Below are 19,017 nucleotides of genomic sequence, written 5' to 3'. Positions count from 1 at the left end.
TGCCGAGTTGACTATTTTTGATCGTTCTTTTGGAAACCTGCCACTTATACGCAGTCTGCCAAAGAGCGTCAGGAAAACATGGCCACGATTTCAAAATCGCTCTTGTGCATATGGCCGTGATGATCTTCATGATGGCCGACGGAGTTAAATCTGTCGATATGAAGTTTCATACGCTCGATCGATCAGCTTTAATTATTTTCTACGATAATGTGCTATATTGGTAACGAAATGGACACCACTGATAGTGGCGAAGTTAAAACGCCTCGTCACTGGCTTTTATCTAACGGGAATCGAAAAGAGAAGGGAAAAAATATTCGTCGTAATTACGGCACGTGATCGTTACCAAGCTGATTGTTCGGAAAAGGTGAAAAATACACATTGCATGAAAAATTAGATCGTAAATGGTCTGTGCATTATTTTTATTTTTCTCTACGAAAAAAACAAGTCGAGAGTACAATCTTCCGACAAATCGTTACATGTACAAATCAATTATTGCCGACAATGACATAAATTAACCGAAGGTTTACAATTGTAATTTGAATCAATTGTTTCCGTATAAGATCATGCGGGTACCTGTGCCGAATGTTATAGGCACCAAATTTGAGTCTATCCAAAATAGAAATATCTGAAATAGATGGCAGGTTGATTTATATTCACTACGTAGCTGTGAGGGATTCGGGTTGCTACTTCAAAATTGGATCACTGTTTCGGTTAGAATCATAAGTCATTACGAAGTGAAATAGATGTGTATATAAACCTATATCACTTAATGTGTAAAATCCTCACAATAAAAATAATCATTTTAGAAAATGATATATATAGAAAATAATATGTATAGAATAAACGTCATCGAGTTGTATCTTTGACCGATTTACTTCGAATTAGCATCGGCAGGTATTTGAGATTTATTATTTTTAAATTTGTAAACAGGTACACGATGTGAACTAAAGTATTTAAGGTATTGCTATACCTTATACAATATATGTTACAAATAAGTTCTAAATGAATCAGAATACTTGCTCTGAGGACTGGTAATGCGTTTAAAATATACGAGGAGCGTTTGATTTGCCAATCAGTTTGAATTCTCGGAGTTTAGATTATTCAGTGTAACTAACAATAAGTATGAATCAACTCTATCAAGTGGGGAAAATGCAGCTTTCGTCACAATATCATAAAATTGTATTCTGAGAAACACAATGACGCGAATGAAGGTTCAGGCTTTCCGAATCTAATATTGGTTCATTTTCATCAACATTATTGCGGTAATCTTTTTCAAACCTTCCGACGAAAATTCGAATAACCGTCTAAACCAAAATATTCGTGTCGTCGAAAGCTACTTCTATTCGTAAGAAAGAGGCTTCATTTGTGGCGAATCAAGAGACCCAAGGAAGTGAAATTCAAACAAATAATCGATTGGGCGACTTTACAGAAACACAGTCAATTTTCGACGACAAAAAAAATTGAATTCGCTTATTTCTACGTAACAATAGTCAATTGCTAATTCATCAAGGAACCAAAAATTATTTACAGTACAAGCCTGAGCATTGACCGAAAGTGCTGGGTTTGTCTGATTTCTGTGCTAGAGTTCGAAGACTCGAACTAATCATCCCATAAGTGACAGAATCTGCATTCCGCCTAAATTTTAAATTTACGCTTAATCCCATTGAGAAAATTTTCTGCCGGTTGTTACTATAGTCTTTGACTATATTCCTTTTTTACTATAAAAAAAAAAACTTTCGGGAAGCAAATGAAAATGAGGCTTGTAACTATGACCAAAATATATATATATTTCATAATGGATCTTGTTATTCTTTTTGACCGTGGTCACGTACTGTATGTTTTCTTCTACCAATTGCGACCATTTCATAACAGTGTAAAAAAGTAAAAAAAAAAAAATGCAGTAAACAACTAAAGGAACATATTTAATATTGCAGTAACCAAAAAATGTAGTACTGACATGTCAAATTCTAATACTAAATGCTAACTAGTACCAAATTTTTTGTTGCGCTTCAAGAAATATTCAAATCGTTACTACAACGAATCCCGTTTCACAAAAAGTTTCTAATAAGTATATAAAAAATGATATTTTCTTCAATGACGCGTGTAAAGTAAATATTTATAGAACTGGCTGAGAAATTGCGATTAAAGCCGTCTGAATAAGGTTCGGCGGTAATTGAAAAATGTTCATTGACAACTGGATGGGTGTCTTACGTGATCCGTGAGATGATCGCACCACTGATTGACCTGGGTAACTTTGTATCCGTCGTTGGGCGAATTCTGAGGTGAGTCCTGATCGAAGTTTTGACCAAAGTTATGCCCTACGGGACTGGTGGCCATCAACGCGCCGTTGGGTCCAAGAAATTGGAACTGACCCTCCCACATGTCGTATTCAAGACCTGCACCCGCCCCCGCTCCGCGATCGACGGACATTCCACGACGTCGACGATTCTCGAGGCTCTCCAGTTCCGATTCCTGCAGATCGACGGGAACGGCGACGGCGTTCATCGCCCCAATAACCTCCGTCTGATTCTTGGTCCCGATTTTTTTCTCCGAATACCTTACGATATCTCCACCGCGTCCCAAATTATCACTGCAGTCCAGCACGAAAGATCGATAAATTTACACACCTAGTTATATTTACACGAATACGACGAGCAACGTCGCGCATTGCGTGAGTCACTGGCTATTTAAGCGAATAAACCTTGTCCCAAGTTTTTGTTTTTCTCACTTATACGTGCGACACAATTGTTTGCCACTTACACCTTATTATTTTAATTATTATTATTGTTATTTCACTTTGGCACTACACAGTTTTAAACCGATTTCGCCGCAATCGAGAAATTTAATGTCTCGTGATTATAACATGTAATATACTTCGACACTCGAACGTTCAATAACAACGCAGCAATAACAATAAATCAGCGGGTCACGCTTCGCAGTTTAAAATGACCTCTCTGACTGTCATTCGTTCAATGTTCGTAATATTGATAAAAGCGTTTCATACATCTGCCTGTAATCACCAAAAAATTGAACTGAGCAGATCGCGATTTAATTCAACGACAAGACAAACGCGGAGGTATTGCAGGAATTCTTACACCCGACGCTGTTTCGAATCGTTGGGCTGTTGCTGTCGATGTGAGCACCGGCAAACTAACAATAAGCGATATAATATGATATTACAGCGACACGTATCGCAACTGCGCGTAATGGTGTATATATATAATACATGTGGAAGATTGAAAAGAAGGAGGGGGGAGAGACGCGGAGAAAGGAGCTTATCTTCTTTTTTATATATGAATTGCAACAAAATATTCCATATACAGATATATATATATATATATATATAATATCGCAAAGGAAAATAAATGTGAGACGCTAAATTATAAGTCAATCAAAAAATATACAACGAGAAAAATGATTAATTGGAAATACGGACTGTTACGATATTTCTTCGCAATGGGTAAATTTTCAAATAAATCATACTTCCGTATCATGCAATTCAGAGAGTAACAATTTATTCCTATTAGTTAGAAATTTACACGCATTAATTTTTCACGCGTACGCAAATCTAAATTCATCATTTCAGAATATTTATAAGATTTCTATAAGTGTGTTTATGAACATATGACGGGTACGATTCAAGTTCAACGACTCTCCTAACGACTTTATGTTCTCTTTTTTTTTTTTTTTTTTAATTTGGTCAGTGTGAAACGTCCGCGTAAAAATTTCGCAATAATTCAACGTGTTTCTGTCGGTTCAAAACGATTAAACTATGCGCATGTTACCAATCATTAACGTATACGATACACTTGATGCAGCACGTATACTTCGAACCGAAAACGTATTCCGCAGAGTTCTTTAACGCTTAATCGTATTCTCGTATCATTATTATAATTCTTTTCTATTTTGCAAACACTTAATACAATCGTACAGCTCGTACTCGCTTAGCTCATCAATTTATAACCTCGAGCTGACGCGTGCGCGAAATTGCAATATACGCGGTAATATAATATATATGATCCAGCATGGAGTATTTTCACAATACCATATTGTATACAACAACTACACGAGGGGGAATTCTTGCTCGCAATTTTCTCCGCTGCGTTCACCGTTACAGTATATCAAAACCTGTATAGCTTTTATAATTTCCATCCGCCGAACTTACGCTATTGCAGAAATAGCCGAAGAATCATAAAACAGTCGTCATGTAGGTTGTACAGTTTATACGTACATACGCGCACACACACACACACACACATATATATAAGTAGGTACGTTTCAACGGCGATACATCTTTACGTACATGTTTAAGTCTTTAATATTAGTTGTTGTTTCTTTCGTTTTCAACTTCACGTTTTCACTTTCACCGCGTTAAACGAAACTCGAATCCTCGCGGAATACGGTCAATCAACAGGATAATCGGCGCATCTACACTCGACGCACGTAAAACCCACCCGCGGTACGACAATGATAATTATCAGGGAGTAAAATGAAAAGGTTCTTTTTTTATTTTCATCTTTTACTTTTTTTTTTTTTTTTTATTTTGTCTTACGCTAAATTAACAATCGACACGTCGCGAATTTCCTTAGCTTCTTCAACAGCGACGGACTCGTTTCTTATCCTCGTTGCGTTCACGCGCGTTGCTTTGCCAGAGAGACTGCCGCTTTGACTTTTAAATGCGCGTTGTTCCCTCGACGCGAAGTCGGCGCTCGCGCCTCGGATACTGAACGTTGCTACTTGCCTACATTTACATGGGCGTCGGACTTTAACCGACGCGCCAAAGCTCTGGCTATTTACGCCGCAAGCTCACGCGCCGTGTTAAATATGCTCTCTATCTGCTAACTTTTGCATTTTTATCAAACTGTCTAGGAATATAAACGCTCGGCCACCACTGCGGCTTAGGAATGAATGGACGATGCAGAGCTACCAAGCAACGAGCACACCCGTCGTACAATGCGTTATATATACAATTACACGCATACGCATGTATATATATGTATATATTATATATATTACGCACGACCGTCATGAATAAATCTGTGCGCACTGCTATCACGTGATAACCGCGAAGTAACGTCGCCTTCAGGCTGAAGGAAAAAAGCAGGAAATAACATCGTTGAAACGGAATTTATGGTATATATAGTCGTTAACACGGATTATTGAGAAAAATGATTTAACGTAATAGAAACGACAAAGGAAAGGAAAAATATCTCATGCCATACGTTGTACAATTGATAACATTAGATTACTAAAGAAAATGTAATCTAAAGATGATTTTATAGAAAAACTGTTATAACTCGAATCATAAAATTTAACCAAGTTATAAAACTTTGTGTAAGAGAAAATTAATTGTTTCAACAGTTCTAATTTCGAAAAGAGCTTCTATGATCTCAGTAGGCAACGTCAACTATTCTGACTGCAACGACTGTTCGACCTTGAACGATAAAATGTATTCCTACGACATTAGTTCGTAAGATAAGGGAAAGGAAAATCGTTCTGGATCAATTATCAAAAGGTCAACATCGACGCTGAGATAAGCAATTAATTTTTATCGACGCTTCAAGAATTAAAAGACTCTACTTCCTAATATGAGCAACTGATGCAAGAGAGGGAACGTAAATAAGTCACTTTACAAAAGCAAAGATATCGTACTGCATTCGCACGTCGTAAGTGAAAGTTATAAAATGTAAAAAAAATACAAAAACGATCTATAATTCCTAAGAGAAAACATTCTGATACCTTCATTAATTTACAGTGTATACGTTACAACTAGTTAAAAAATTACCGGAATGACGAAGGCAAACTGCGACAAAGTGACTTGTTGCAGATAAGTACAGGTATCTCACTGTCACTGGTTCCTGGACCAAAATACACTTCTACATTATTCCAATCAAGACTCCATTGAAACATAAAGAAATTTTCTTTGTGACCGTTGTTAAGTAATATAAGAAGGATGGGAAATCTTGGATGTGACGGTCAGTTCCAAAAAGTCGGAGCATGGCCAGGCATACTCATTGGAAATTCTGCGACAAATGATTAATAACAATAACCAAAAAAAAACAATTAAGCAATAGTTCCTGGGCGAGATTTATTAACCCGGTTGTGGGAAGATGTAGGTTTAATGGATGTTAGGAACCCCCACTTGATATTATGGTTTTGATAATAATGAAAAAACACTCTAAATCGTACAATAAAACATGATTAATGTAATAATAATCAGGCTCAGGTTCCTTTCCGCAGTGAGAAAGTACGGCTAACGTGCGTGCCCAGAGTGTGTGCATAAAAGGTATATATACGTAGTTAAATGCCGACACCGGTGAAACACACGTGTCCGCTCGATCCAGGTGAGTACTTTCCTTTGCTATTTTTTCACTCCATGCTTTTCTGTTTCCAGCCTCTGATATGCAAACGCTACCTACGGACGCGCCCACTCTCCGGGGTGTGTGAGCCGCGTAGTGTAATAAAACACACATTACAAGTGGGTAGGCACGTACGGGGGTTATAGAATTGGGTAACGTAGGTACGTTTGATCGTCGTAACGTAACGTTCATCCAGAGACGACACGAAGAGCGAATCAACCGACTATAAACCAACTCCGGCCGTGGTGGTCAAGTCATCCGACCCTTGTTGACCCTCCGATTACCCGGTGCGTAGCCAATGACTCATGTATCCTGTGTGCTCTGATAGCCTTATACCAAACTGCTGCTGCTGTTGATTACGACTTTCAAATATTCCAAACGCAACGGACGAACAGGCGACCCATTCGCTTTAAAACAAGAAGGGTGCGGCCAATATGCGACGTTGGGTATTGTTCACGTTCGATTGCAACCACGTTTATGGGCCCATTCTATTCACAGTCGGAAAAATTTAACTCAACATAATGTCCCAGCAGGTCCGTTTCATATTTGTGCTATTTGTTACATTTCTGTCAGTGAATATGACACAAATGCTTGTCATTTTAACATTTAAATTGTCATATCGACGTGTAATCCGTAAATTTTCCTCTTTTTTTCACTTAGTAATAGATTAAAAAAATGGTCAAACGAACCCAAAAACTGTAGTGGACCTGCTGGGACATTTTTTTCTAACCGTGCATCAACTTGACCCGCCACTGACTGTCGCTGTATTTCGCTAACTTTAACGTTTACTTGAAAGAGAAAAACATCTTGCCTGTAAAAACGGTTGTGATAACATGTCACGAATGTTTTCGCTACATCGCTCAAAGTTTTTGCTGCGTAAAAAATCATGGAATTGTGATTTTGATTCGGTTGGTTATTAATCACAAAATTCAAGTATTTAAGAGTGATGTTAATTTGGTCATGGCTCTGTTTCGAAAGTACAGTTCTTTCAATTCTTCAGTTTATACATTTTTTTTCTTTCTTTTAATGAAATGAATTTCTTACACAAATCAGTGTGTCATGTGTCAGTAAGATATCTTCGGTACATTCACTTTCCGTTAGTCATTATAGTGCATAAATTGAAAGATTAATTAATTAAATTCTCACTTTTGGTATGGTCTAATTATTCGTTATTTTTCTGACAAAAAAATTAATTGTAAAACATGGGATTAAAACAGTGTGCTGAATCACCAAAACAATTGTAATTCTATTGAATTTCAACCCTGAAACGACACACTCCGTAAATCAATTATTAACAACGAATCAACTTCACTCTCCGTAATTTGCCTTCGAAAAAAAGTTAAGAAAATTAACTTGTCAAAGCACTGGGAAGGTTGAAGAAAAAGACTTATTATTCAATCTGTAAGTTTCGAATTACATGGAAAATGAGAATATATTGTTAGATAAGAAATTTGAAATGTCTAGGAAAAAAACTGAACTAACTTGAAGTAAAATTTATAACCTGCCTGTTGTTATTGTTAGAAAAAAAACTTACGGAATGTGAAACTATAAATGGTTCGAACTATATAGCAAAAAATACCTCATTTTCCTCACTTCGAAAACTCTTTCGGTGGTTTATTGGAATATCAGGCTTTCGATGCTATTCGTAAAAAAAAAATATTCAACCGAACTTTTCTTATTTGGCACCACAGAATAATTGTACGCTTGTATCACTCTACGTAAAATAATGGCAAAAATAGTGATTGACACCTATAATCGGTCGTGACAAAAAATTATAAGAAACCTTTCTTTTCGATAGTTGTGTATCAATGGAAACACCTCATCAAAAATTTGTGCTCGTATCAAGTTGTACGTATGGGCGTTATACCTTTTCACAACGATAGAAAAATCAGATTACTTACAGTTCGAAAGAATGACTGAAACTACACGCAGTGCTCGTTTTGCAACCATCTCACGTCACGGTTGGCAGTAAATTGACTGGTGCGCACATCGGACACAACCCACGAAAGATGGAATCTAATTTGCTAACTTGGCTAAGCGGCGAGTATTTCACGCTATTCGAAAATTACGATAGAACGAAACATTTCTGGGGTTTATACACGTTTAATATACGCAATGATAATCGTCTGGTTCACATTACCGTCGACAAGTTTCGGCCACAAAGGCTCAATATATTATGTAAGCACATAAAAATAAATGGTATGGATGATTTGAAGGCGGGGATGAATAATGGAGTAAATACAAACAATGAGTCGAAACTGGTAGATCACTCTAGCTCGCACTGGTAACAGTTCGAAAGCCAAACACGCACAGCTTGCTCATTGGTATGATAAGTTTATTGTATACGGCGGTGCAGCATGGAGGGGAAAATGACTTGACCTCCTTCAGAATTGAACGATGAAATATATGAAAGAAAAAAGCTACGTTGGAACGAGGAAGAAATGTGTACCGTAATAATGTTGACGGACGTAAAATTAATGTCCGATGCTTCATCGAACGCACTTTGAGGAGAAAATGATTGATGTTGCGTCCTATACGGTTCCTTTAACGCTTTTTTTCAGTAAGTACCGTAGGATGTGGAGTTTTTTGCAATATTTGGGACATTTTCCAATTAAACCGTCTACGTGTGAAATGGCAGAATTCGGAAAAAGGCGTGAATATTACCCTCAGTGAAGTTTTCTAACCGAACCGATTTGATCAATAAGACGAAAGAAAATGATCTCAACTAACAGAAAGCAGCATATAATGCGAATTGAAAATTCCAAACTCGGAATGAATAACATCGAAGAACTAATGCCATTGTCTCTTTCACTTCTTGACTTAGGATGCAAGAAGAAACAAAAACCATTACTCAAACCCATCTATTGAGAGGTTATCTCCTTATAAGAAAACTTTAACGGTCCCATATATACCCACCACGCACTTAAATACATGCGGTAATGAATGTCTAACAATAAGATTGGGACCGATGATCATCTATTGGAGGAAGTACCTATAAAAAGTCTTTTCTCCGTCTGCGACTATTCGATAACCAAGTGATCTCAGCATGTTACACATTTTATGAATAATGTTTCTGTTAAGAATGCACGTAATGATATTTTGACTTATCGGTTGATTCTACGCTCAATTTGAAAAATCTTCATATATGACTTTTGAGCACCCTGAATGGGAATAATAAAGCCTACAGCGTGAATTCGCTGGGGTTTCTTCAAGCTACGTCACTGCTCTAGATAAATTGTAATATACGGCGTCCGACGTGGAACGGGTTGAACGTATGTAAACATGAATGGGTTTGTTTAATTCGCAAGGAATTCTCGGGATCCAAGAAAGCTCGCGATTCATGGACTCATTGACGCGTATAACTCATGATAAATTCCTGGACTACAAGTGTACGACGTATTAATCATCGGATAAAAGTTAACCTTACAAATTGCATCAAACGCAAAGTTGCGGTGAGTAATGAAGTGCAATATTGCATTCGTCAATATCATTCGAAATATAATTTCTAGCAGACAAATTTCAGGCTGCATAAAATAGAGACCTGCACCGTCATCAAGACGGTTAAGATTTAAAGACGAAGAGAGGAATTAAAAAGCAGAGGCTTACGAATAATCACGAGCCTATAACAAACAAGATTATTATTTATATGTATATGGAGAGGTCTGACAGTGAAATCAATTTTCACCTTTCTTCTGAACATGAAAGAATAAAGAAAGGGTAAAACCGAATAGGGTTATACGGCAGTCATATCGTGACTGTAACTGTAAGAGTTCAATTACCGCTAACCAGAAAAAATAATGACGACTCGTTTTCAATCACTGTGGTCACTATCTGGCCGATACGCACATAAATAGAGCCATTCACTTGCACTCGTCAAGCAACAACTACATTTTCTATAATTAGCTGCATCAAGTTCGATTAATCCAAACAACAACGCCGAGTGAAAACCGCTTCGCTAACATCAAACATCTCCTGACAATATGAACAGACATAGACACATAAATATTGTACGTACAACGACCGATTCGAAGAGGCACTAATGGGTAACAGTTGTATTCTAATCCACGGATCTCACCGTGAACCTGCAAGTCGAAACTCAGATGGCGTCCGACCAGACGATGGCCATGTTCCAGATGTGGTTTAATTATGCCGATAACGAGAGCCAGTCCGCGCGTTGCTCAAGCATGAATTAGATACATGATGCAGATGATGGGAACGGTTTTTCGATAAACTGAGAAAAATTTCATTTCTTATAGTAACTAGAAGAATTCAGTAAAACAGGTATCGTTAAAAAAAATTGTTTGAATATCGTTGGGATTACGAAAAACGAGGTACGCTCAACCATTTTGCGCTATCGTCGATCCTTTTTTGGTAATTGCAACGCAAAATCAGTTTACGAGGTTTACTCTACTTTTTTAGTTAAACAAGGCTTCAACGTCAATTTATCGCTGCACAAGCATTAAATTTTCACAACAGTTACAAGAAAATATAGCAACAGTGATTGTAATGAAAAAGAATAGTAACGGATACTAGACTTTCTGGTAACAGCCAGAAAACTAATTTTCATTTTGTACCTAGAACTATATTTTTCGATTGTGGTGAAAAATGAAAATAGTTAAGGACTGAGCGGTAACTGGAATTAAAAATTTCTCTCAGTGTAGCGAGTAGGTGTTGACAGCGTTTCGCGCAGCAATATCGAACCCTATCATTCAATAACTCTGCTCAAATACTGCGGCCAAGGCTTTGGCTTTCACGAATAATACATACTTGCAACGATGTCACAGTTAATCGGAAAAAATTCTCACTTTCTTGGGTTGAGAAATGATTCTTCCCTATTCTGAAGAACCACCCTGAGCGTGTTGCTTGTACATCGTCCACGCGGTGTATCCAACGCTGCCCAACAAAATCAAAAAACTGATGAAAGGCCAGCCGCTCCAACTGATGAAGCTCTCGCGCTGCATCTTGCAGGCCATAATCTGGTAATCGGAAGAATGACTATCCTCTCCGAGTCGCTCGTCTTCGGAAGCAACCAAGACTCCCGGACTCTGTTAAACGCTCTGATTCATCGGATGACGTTATTCACTATATAATTATCTGTACCAAGCTCCACTGAACAAATTTTAATGTATGTATAGAAATTTTATTACGCTTTAAAATTTATCTATCGCATAGAGAAGTTAGTGTCGATATTGACGAAAGAAAATTTATCAAAAGAACATCACGGGATTTGCTTTCGCGTTTTTATTTTTTATTTTTTATTTTTTTCACGCCAACGTTGCTCAGCTCCTCTATTGTTACGCGATGGTTTCCTCCTCGATTCTCCACGTCACTATTAAACATGGCCACTGTACTCACGCCACTGGATCCTGCGACTGGCCAAACGCTTCGTCACAGCTATTCAAAGAAACCGCATTTAAAAGCATGTTCGTGTGGAATGAGCCTTGCTCTTAAAAATTGCTCAAAATAAAGTAGATCACAAGAACAATATGCGAAACGGGAACGGCGAGCCGTTTAATACTTTGCGAATCTTGTCAGGATTATCATTAGCTTACAATTAGTTATGACACAAGACGTTGGCATCACATGAGCATAAAAAATTTAAACGATTTTACATAATTTCAGAAAATTCAACGAACGAATCGAGATACTAAGACGTGATTTGCATTCTAATCTATTTGGTGTTCAGTTGTACAATCAATATTTTATCTGTGGTCTGAGTGGATATCATGTCTCTAAACTTCTAAACGACGCAGATTTGTCAATATTTGCTCTACTTATAGCAATGAATTATTTCTCAAGATCCAGTCGTACCGCTGTTTTCTGTTTATAACACTAGCGTACCATAAATGTTTGATGAATTTCAAAAACTCGTGCGTTTACGTTATTCATCGGTATGCAAAAACGTAAGAGATGCCTTAAATCCTAACAAACTTCATCCGTTCATGACATGCATTACACTTTACAGTATCTTAGAAACGATAGATATATGCTTTACCTGCACGATTGAATTCAAGGATATAGTCCTGAATAGCAAGCTTAAAGATGTATACGTTGCATTATACACGCATTAAAATAAAGCCAAAAACTGATCAAACCGTACTCTTTGAATGTTGATTATATTTTTTTTTTTAAACAGAGCGAAACATTTTTTAACCGTCCGGAACTCTAGCATACTTCAATATTCGGGAGAAGTTTATGATCTGTTCAATACTTTCAAATACTCTCATTACTGTACTAGTTTGGGGTTAAAATTGGTGAAATTTTAGGAGTCTGTTTGCCTCGTGAAGTTTGATCAAACGGTTTGTTTACTATCTTGTGTCTAATGAATTTAAAACGATGTAATTCGAACGACATGGCGAGAATCATAGCTTTGAGTTTAGAGATACCTTCTCCTATACGACGGCTCAAGTCTTTGCACAGTTGTAATTGCATAAGTGTCCCTGCATTATAAATATGCACCTTGTCGTCACATTTGCGCAAAGGAATGTAATTATTTGAATCATCTCTCACAGCAAGTAGCTTAGTTCCATCGCTTTCAATGAAAATCCCTCTCTCACTTTGTACGTAAATATCACTGATCAGACCTCTAATGATCGCCGAGATCCTGAAGTGTGTAAATCACCCCGTATATCCCGGTAACTATGAAACTCGGTATAATGATCACGACGCCTATAAGAGTACGAACGTACTTTATCGCCGGAAGACTCGCCGGAGATCTAAGAAGTGGGATTGGAAGATATAAGTATCTTTTGCACGTAAAGTTGGTTATATTCCGGCGTTTCTAGTTTTCAAACGTGGCACGCCATCCAGGCAGGACTTGCTCCTGCCTCCGTGACCAGACAGGTTGTCGGAAGAGTCTTGTCTCCTTGACGAAGAATCGATGGAAACCCTCGTGCAGCGAAGGTAAGGCTCCGTCGATTGACCAGGCTTTACATCTCTTCGAATTCCCTGCTGTTTTTGAAAAATCAAACTGCACGTGAGTCGATCGTTGCCAGCCAGTTTCTGGCTGTACGTGATAATTCAAACCGATAAATTTAAGTTTTCCATGAATTTTAGAGATGTGAAATTTTTCGATTGTCACCGATTCCTAGACGATACTTGTGCAGTGTGCGTTATGGATGAAGCGGAACTTGTCGACTTGGGCAAAACTTTGTACTAAACAGTTCTCGTCTGGAAAGTTTTCTCAGCAATCTACGTAATTGCGGCACTAAAACTTATCTCGAAAACCAGGCTTCTTCGTACAGTAAAAGAAAATATTTTACTAGCCAAAAACTGTGATTCATTTGAGGAAAATTAACTGTTCCGAAAATTGAGGTTTAAATATATTCTCAAAGAATCTGACTAATGTTCAATTAGTTTACCAATTAATTAGATGTAAAATAAAATTTATATCAAACTATAACAATACTTTGAAAATATTTGAACCCACACAGATTTTCGTTCTCAATTATGCGATTTATCAGCAAGTCGGTAACGGACTGAACTGATTCTGTGCAGTACAAGTATTATATATTCAATGAACAAGCCTCAACGGTCGTATACGTACACTTTCGAACGTCAAAATAGTGTGTTGATATTTTTGCAAAACAAGATTGATTTTCTATCAGAATGAAAGAAAAAAATACATTTCAATTTTTACCACACGTGCGTATTGTATCCATCATCAAATGAACCAAAGTTTCGACTCCACCTTGACACAGTTCAAAGCTCTGCACACACGTCGTATCTTATAAGAATCGATGACCATGCGGTAGACGACTAGCGTGAGTGACGTGAGGCTTATCGTTGATATCGCGGTCAAGGGATGGGTCGATGATCAATAAGTCGCGCTTTGGCACCTACCAACGAAGGCTGCCTGCCCCTTCCGGAAGATTGCAGGGCAACGAACTCGGCGGAGTCATTTTCGTGAATATCGTCGGGTTCGTCAGACTCGCCAACCTCATCCGCCGACGCATATCCCTACAAGGAAAAACGTCGAGGACGAGGGTACGGAACGAGGTGAAGTAACTCTTAAAGTTTAGAAGCAGATGCATGTAACAATCCAAAGTCTAAGCTTTCTGGGACCAGGACAAGGATAAATAATTGCGTAAAACGAAAATAAAGAGAGCTTACATTTTCAGTCATTGGTGTGTGTATATATATATATATATATATATATATATATAAAGGGTGTCCCATTTTAATCTTACATCTAAATTATCTCGAAAAATATTGCTCTGATCAAATTTTGTTTGAAACAAAAGTTTTAGAGTTCAAAAGGGGACGTTCAAAAAAAAATTTTGTTGAAGGTCCCAAATTTACAATAGCGACGCTACGATGGCTGACATGGTTTTTTTTAAGGGAAACCTAACTTTTTTTTATGACGAAACAATGCATTGCATTGAAACTAACAACTTTTGTAAGAAACATTTTTCGATTCAGATTGTGGTTTTCATGTTGGAACTCCATTTTTGACTATTTAGCGCTGTCCGGAAGGTACCATACAAACCATACAGATGCATGCACACGTTTGTTTGGGTTTGTTTGGGTTTGTTTGGGTTCGTTTGGGTTTGTTTGGGTTTGTTTGGGTTCGTTTGGGTTTGTTTGGGTTTGTTTGGGTTTTGTATGGTACCTTCCGGACAGCGCTAAATAGTCAAAAATGGAGTTCCAACATGAAAACCACAATCGAATCGAAAAATGTTTCTTACAAAAGTTGTTAGTTTCAATGCAATGCATTGTTTTGTCATAAAAAAAAGTTAGGTTTCCCTTAAAAAAACCATGTCAGCCATCGTAGCGTCGCTATTTTAAATTTGGGACCTTCAACAAAATTTTTTTTGAACGTCCCCTTTTGAACTCTAAAACTTTTGTTTCAAACAAAATTTGATCAGAGCAATATTTTTCGAGATAATTTAGATGTAAGATTAAAATGGGACACCCAGTATATATATATATATGTATATATATATATGTGCATTTAAAAGTATCGGTTTTAGTCCAGCGATGAACACCTGCAGCCAAAAGTCTCCCAAAAAACAAAAATATAATGTAGGAGAAATCGTATGGTAAAATATATATATATATATAACTTCAAAGAGACACAAATATTTACTCATGTATCCAATTAGTTGGGCTTGATCTTAACAGCATTCACTTTAGTTCCTGTTTAAGGCGACGCGATACGCGAAAAAAAAAATCCACTTCTCATCAAAGTAGCATTCGATGCCTTCGTTTTTGCAAACAATTTATTAATGAACAAGCATCCGCGACGCTGAGCAATTTTAATCTCCGGTATAAGTTAACACGTTTCACGCAATCGTTAAAAAGTTGCCTACTCAGAGATTTTTTATTTTAGTTCAAGAGAGTGTTACTTTCAAATGCAAGTGATCGTTAAGTCCAATCCGATGGATCTCAATAGATTCTTCGATTTTCTAAATTATATATTCGAATGATTTCGTCGGGACAAAAAATGGTCATCTCGATTATCAAGCCTAACATGAAATCATATCATACCTTGACAGAATATATAATATACATATGTATTATACATGCACACACATATTATACACCATCAACGGAAAAGTTTAACTAGTGACACGAAATTACCTCGAACCGGTAAAACCTGAATCTGGTCTACCTAAGAAATACTCATACGTATATGTGTAAGTAAATATTTCCATCTCTTCGATCTAATTCAATTTCCTAATCATACAGAGTACCAGAAAGCAACGATCGACTGACAAAAAAATCTACCTTCCATCAATTTTTGACAAATTCACGAATCTACTTACAAGAATATACAACATTGAATTACACGGTGAAATCTTTACCATGGTTGATCTGGTCAAGTGAAAACTCGTCGGGTTGTGGCCTTCGTAAAAGGGGGAACGAGTCAGGTTTCGAAACCCTGTCCTGGGTAGGACGTACGTGTAGTAGTAGTACAGGAAGGCAAAAATCGAGAGGATGATAAGCCCGGTAAAAAGTGTCGATCCAAACGTGCTTTTCTTAGGTTCCGGGTACAATCTGCTTGGGCAGGGCGGGTTGTACGGGGTAAAACTATGACAGGGTTGATTCTGATTCCGGGGCAACGGCGGCTGCTGGTTCCGAGTCGTAGGGTCGTAGGTCGGATGCGTTTGTCGTTCCTGGTTGTAGGTCGCGGACGCTGATGCCGAGTGAGGAGACTGGCAGCAACATTTCTCCGGACTCGATCCCATATAACCGAATTTTACCACAAACTACCGGATCTTTTTCCGCCGAGACAATTTCATAACGGAGAATTTTGAAAACACGGTTATTCGAGAATGAATTTTGCACGGGATATTTTTGTAGGCTATATTAGTTGACAACGCAGGTCCGTTGTGAAGTACGCGCTGAACGGTCAAGTGAACGTATGGTGATAACCCGCTTTAAGTGTGTGTACTGTCTGACGACTGAACAAACAGAGTCCCATGTTGGTATTCGGTCGTCGTTGGCATGTAGCTATCGTAGAGAACGTTTCTGTTTTCTTTTGGGATCTTTTTATCAGTTTGAAGGCAGGCTCGATACCAATTTTTCCGTTACCGAGGTTCGTGCACCATGGTCGAACATTCCAGTATCGCGTAATCTTATCTGCCCTTTTTGTCCATAGAGGATGCTTGCCCTTAGCGGTACATCGAGTAAAAATATTTATAAATTTTTTGTGCATCCGTACAACATTCGGTATTTATTGTACATTTTTTGATTCGTTTATTTGATCGTTGCGTTTATATTATACATGTTTATAGGGTAAGTCGGCGTCGATAAAACCATCTACAGCGGTTGGATGAGTCAAGTTTATACTTCAGTGTGTATAAAATGGGCTAAAGATAGTTTTCCCGGGGTTTACATTACTTCCGTAGCTCGCGTCTTTCGACTCGTCAATACGAGTATATACATGCATGCGTATGTATGCGCAACAAACGCACGATCGAATCATCGCCATGACTATCCATACAAATAAGTGCATACACGTGCATGCAACTTTACGATGTGGCTAATGATGCGAGGTATCTACTGTAAGAATAATTTTCATCGTCCGCATTCCTTCATCTGACGAAGGTACATTCCTTTAAAACCTGTACCGCAGTTGTTAAGAAATAATTTTCTAATATGTAGAACCAAGTTCATTCTTCCGCGAATCATTGGAATAAGAAAATTACAACCCATTGCTGTTGAGATTTTCGTGTCCATGTTCCTGAATTGTTGATCCGTGATATTAATTCAGTTTTTGGGTACCCAATTCTATTTATCCAAGCCTCTATCGTATCATGTACGAAAAAATACATATCAAATTGTGTCTACGGTATTATTCTTGAAAAGTACGATTCTGATATATTTCTTAAGTTTTTCAACTAAGATTCAAACATATTTCTTTTAGCGAAAAGTTACAAAAGCTCTGACAATGTGAAATTAACCCAACGATGAACTTTGAAATCTTTTAAAAACCGAGTCACTATGTTGAAACTTTGAAGTTTCATAATTTCTTCGCAATTATCGCGTAAAGCTGGTGATAAAACTGAAGACAATGAGCTTCAGACATATCCTAAGCCTCCGTTTACTCGAATGAATTACTAGATTTTTTGATAAGTTGGTAAAATTAATTTTCACCATGCAAAAACATACAGATCGCTTTAGACTAGCCATGAACCAGCTCTCGAATTTCTCGTCTCACACTGCAGACTGCAATTTCATAGAGAAAAAAAAAAAATAATTATATAAAATTCGAATTCCGAATTCCGCATTCAAATTCGTGATTAATGATTTTAAAGCCCACGGATAATGGAACCACTATACCGGATCGACCATTACAAATTTTGGAAGTCTGATCGTGGATTCGTTATCGGTATCCCAAAAAAACTCCAAAATTTCTACAGATAGGTATCAACAATTACGAACGAATACCAATACGTATACAATTCATCTTTACATCAACTCCATCTGTATCATTACTCAACCTCCGAGTTGATTCCTCAACGTCGTTAATCGTCACCGCACTTACGAATCCCTCGCCATTCGCTCACTGCACTCATCGAATAACGCGATTTCAGCTCTCTTCTCGAAAACTCATTCCTTTGTTTCAAGGCGAGTCTTGGGTTCGGCGTCAGCACCCACCGAACACTCGAGCTTCGTTCAACTTCACGCACCAGGGCGTCCCTCGACCCACCCACGACTAAACGCGTACTTGCACCTCCAATCCAGCTCGGATTCAATCGTTCATCCACTTCTGTTCGCCACACTCTGCCGCCTGACACGATCGCTCATCCCGCTTACGGATTGAATTACCCGCCACCGAGACTCGGACAAGCTGACGAAGACCGATCGACTTCAAGGCGAAGGCGATTTACCGATTCGAAAGACACGGACTAATTGCGTACCATTTCACGCACAATCCCATCTGCGGACGGTAGCACAACGGATGAAAATCGTCCGTCCCAGTCAAGTGACCGGCGCCGACTGACAACTTCCCAAAGACTCCGGTGACCGGTTCAGTTCGGCTCGTTCACCGTAGATTGTTCCTCGATCGTTGCACGGTTCAAGATTTTTACGATAGAGGTAAAAACGCGTTGAATGCGATATTGTAGAAATTAAACAGAATATAAAATTTGACACAGTCTTATATGTTTCGGAACGTCTGAGAGTGGACGTTTTCAGATCGACGCTTATA

The 19,017-nt window shown here is 38.0% G+C and overlaps 2 protein-coding genes across 6 annotated transcripts in view; both read right to left on the bottom strand.

Moving 5' to 3' along the window:
* LOC107225769 (rab11 family-interacting protein 4) overlaps nt 1-19,017 on the bottom strand; it is a 76,633-nt gene that overhangs the window by 14,368 nt on the left and 43,248 nt on the right. The window lies entirely within an intron of this gene.
* On the bottom strand, nt 2,506-18,355 carry LOC124295132. 2 transcript variants are annotated; one of them, XM_046743990.1, is made up of 5 exons: nt 18,308-18,355; nt 16,166-16,765; nt 14,202-14,318; nt 11,165-13,310; nt 2,506-3,010 (listed from the first exon to the last, which is right to left on the bottom strand). In XM_046743990.1, exons 2-4 carry the CDS (start codon nt 16,547-16,549, stop codon nt 13,125-13,127), a joined length of 687 nt encoding a protein of 228 aa, XP_046599946.1. In that variant the 5' UTR covers nt 16,550-16,765; nt 18,308-18,355; the 3' UTR covers nt 2,506-3,010; nt 11,165-13,124. The 2 variants fall into 2 exon arrangements, with proteins under 2 accessions (XP_046599946.1, XP_046599947.1); XM_046743991.1 differs by lacking the exon at nt 11,165-13,310 and having other exon boundaries at nt 16,127-16,765.

The sequence above is a fragment of the Neodiprion lecontei genome, chromosome 6 (genome assembly GCF_021901455.1).
Source record: "Neodiprion lecontei isolate iyNeoLeco1 chromosome 6, iyNeoLeco1.1, whole genome shotgun sequence".
Classification (NCBI taxonomy): domain Eukaryota; kingdom Metazoa; phylum Arthropoda; class Insecta; order Hymenoptera; family Diprionidae; genus Neodiprion; species Neodiprion lecontei.
The sequence above is the reverse complement of the archived record's forward strand: the minus strand, read 5'-3'. Positions and strand labels throughout refer to the sequence as shown.

Excerpts from the sequence above, each read along its gene's own strand:
- LOC124295132 (XM_046743990.1), bottom strand. The coding sequence starts at position 16,549 with ATGGGATCGAGTCCGGAGAAATGTTGCTGCCAGTCTCCTCACTCGGCA. Across the intron at positions 14,319-16,165 it reads ACTTGACCAGATCAACCATG|GGATATGCGTCGGCGGATGA; the intron begins GTAAAGATTTCA and ends TTTTCCTTGTAG. Across the intron at positions 13,311-14,201 it reads GGGGCAGGCAGCCTTCGTTG|CAGGGAATTCGAAGAGATGT; the intron begins GTAGGTGCCAAA and ends TTTCAAAAACAG.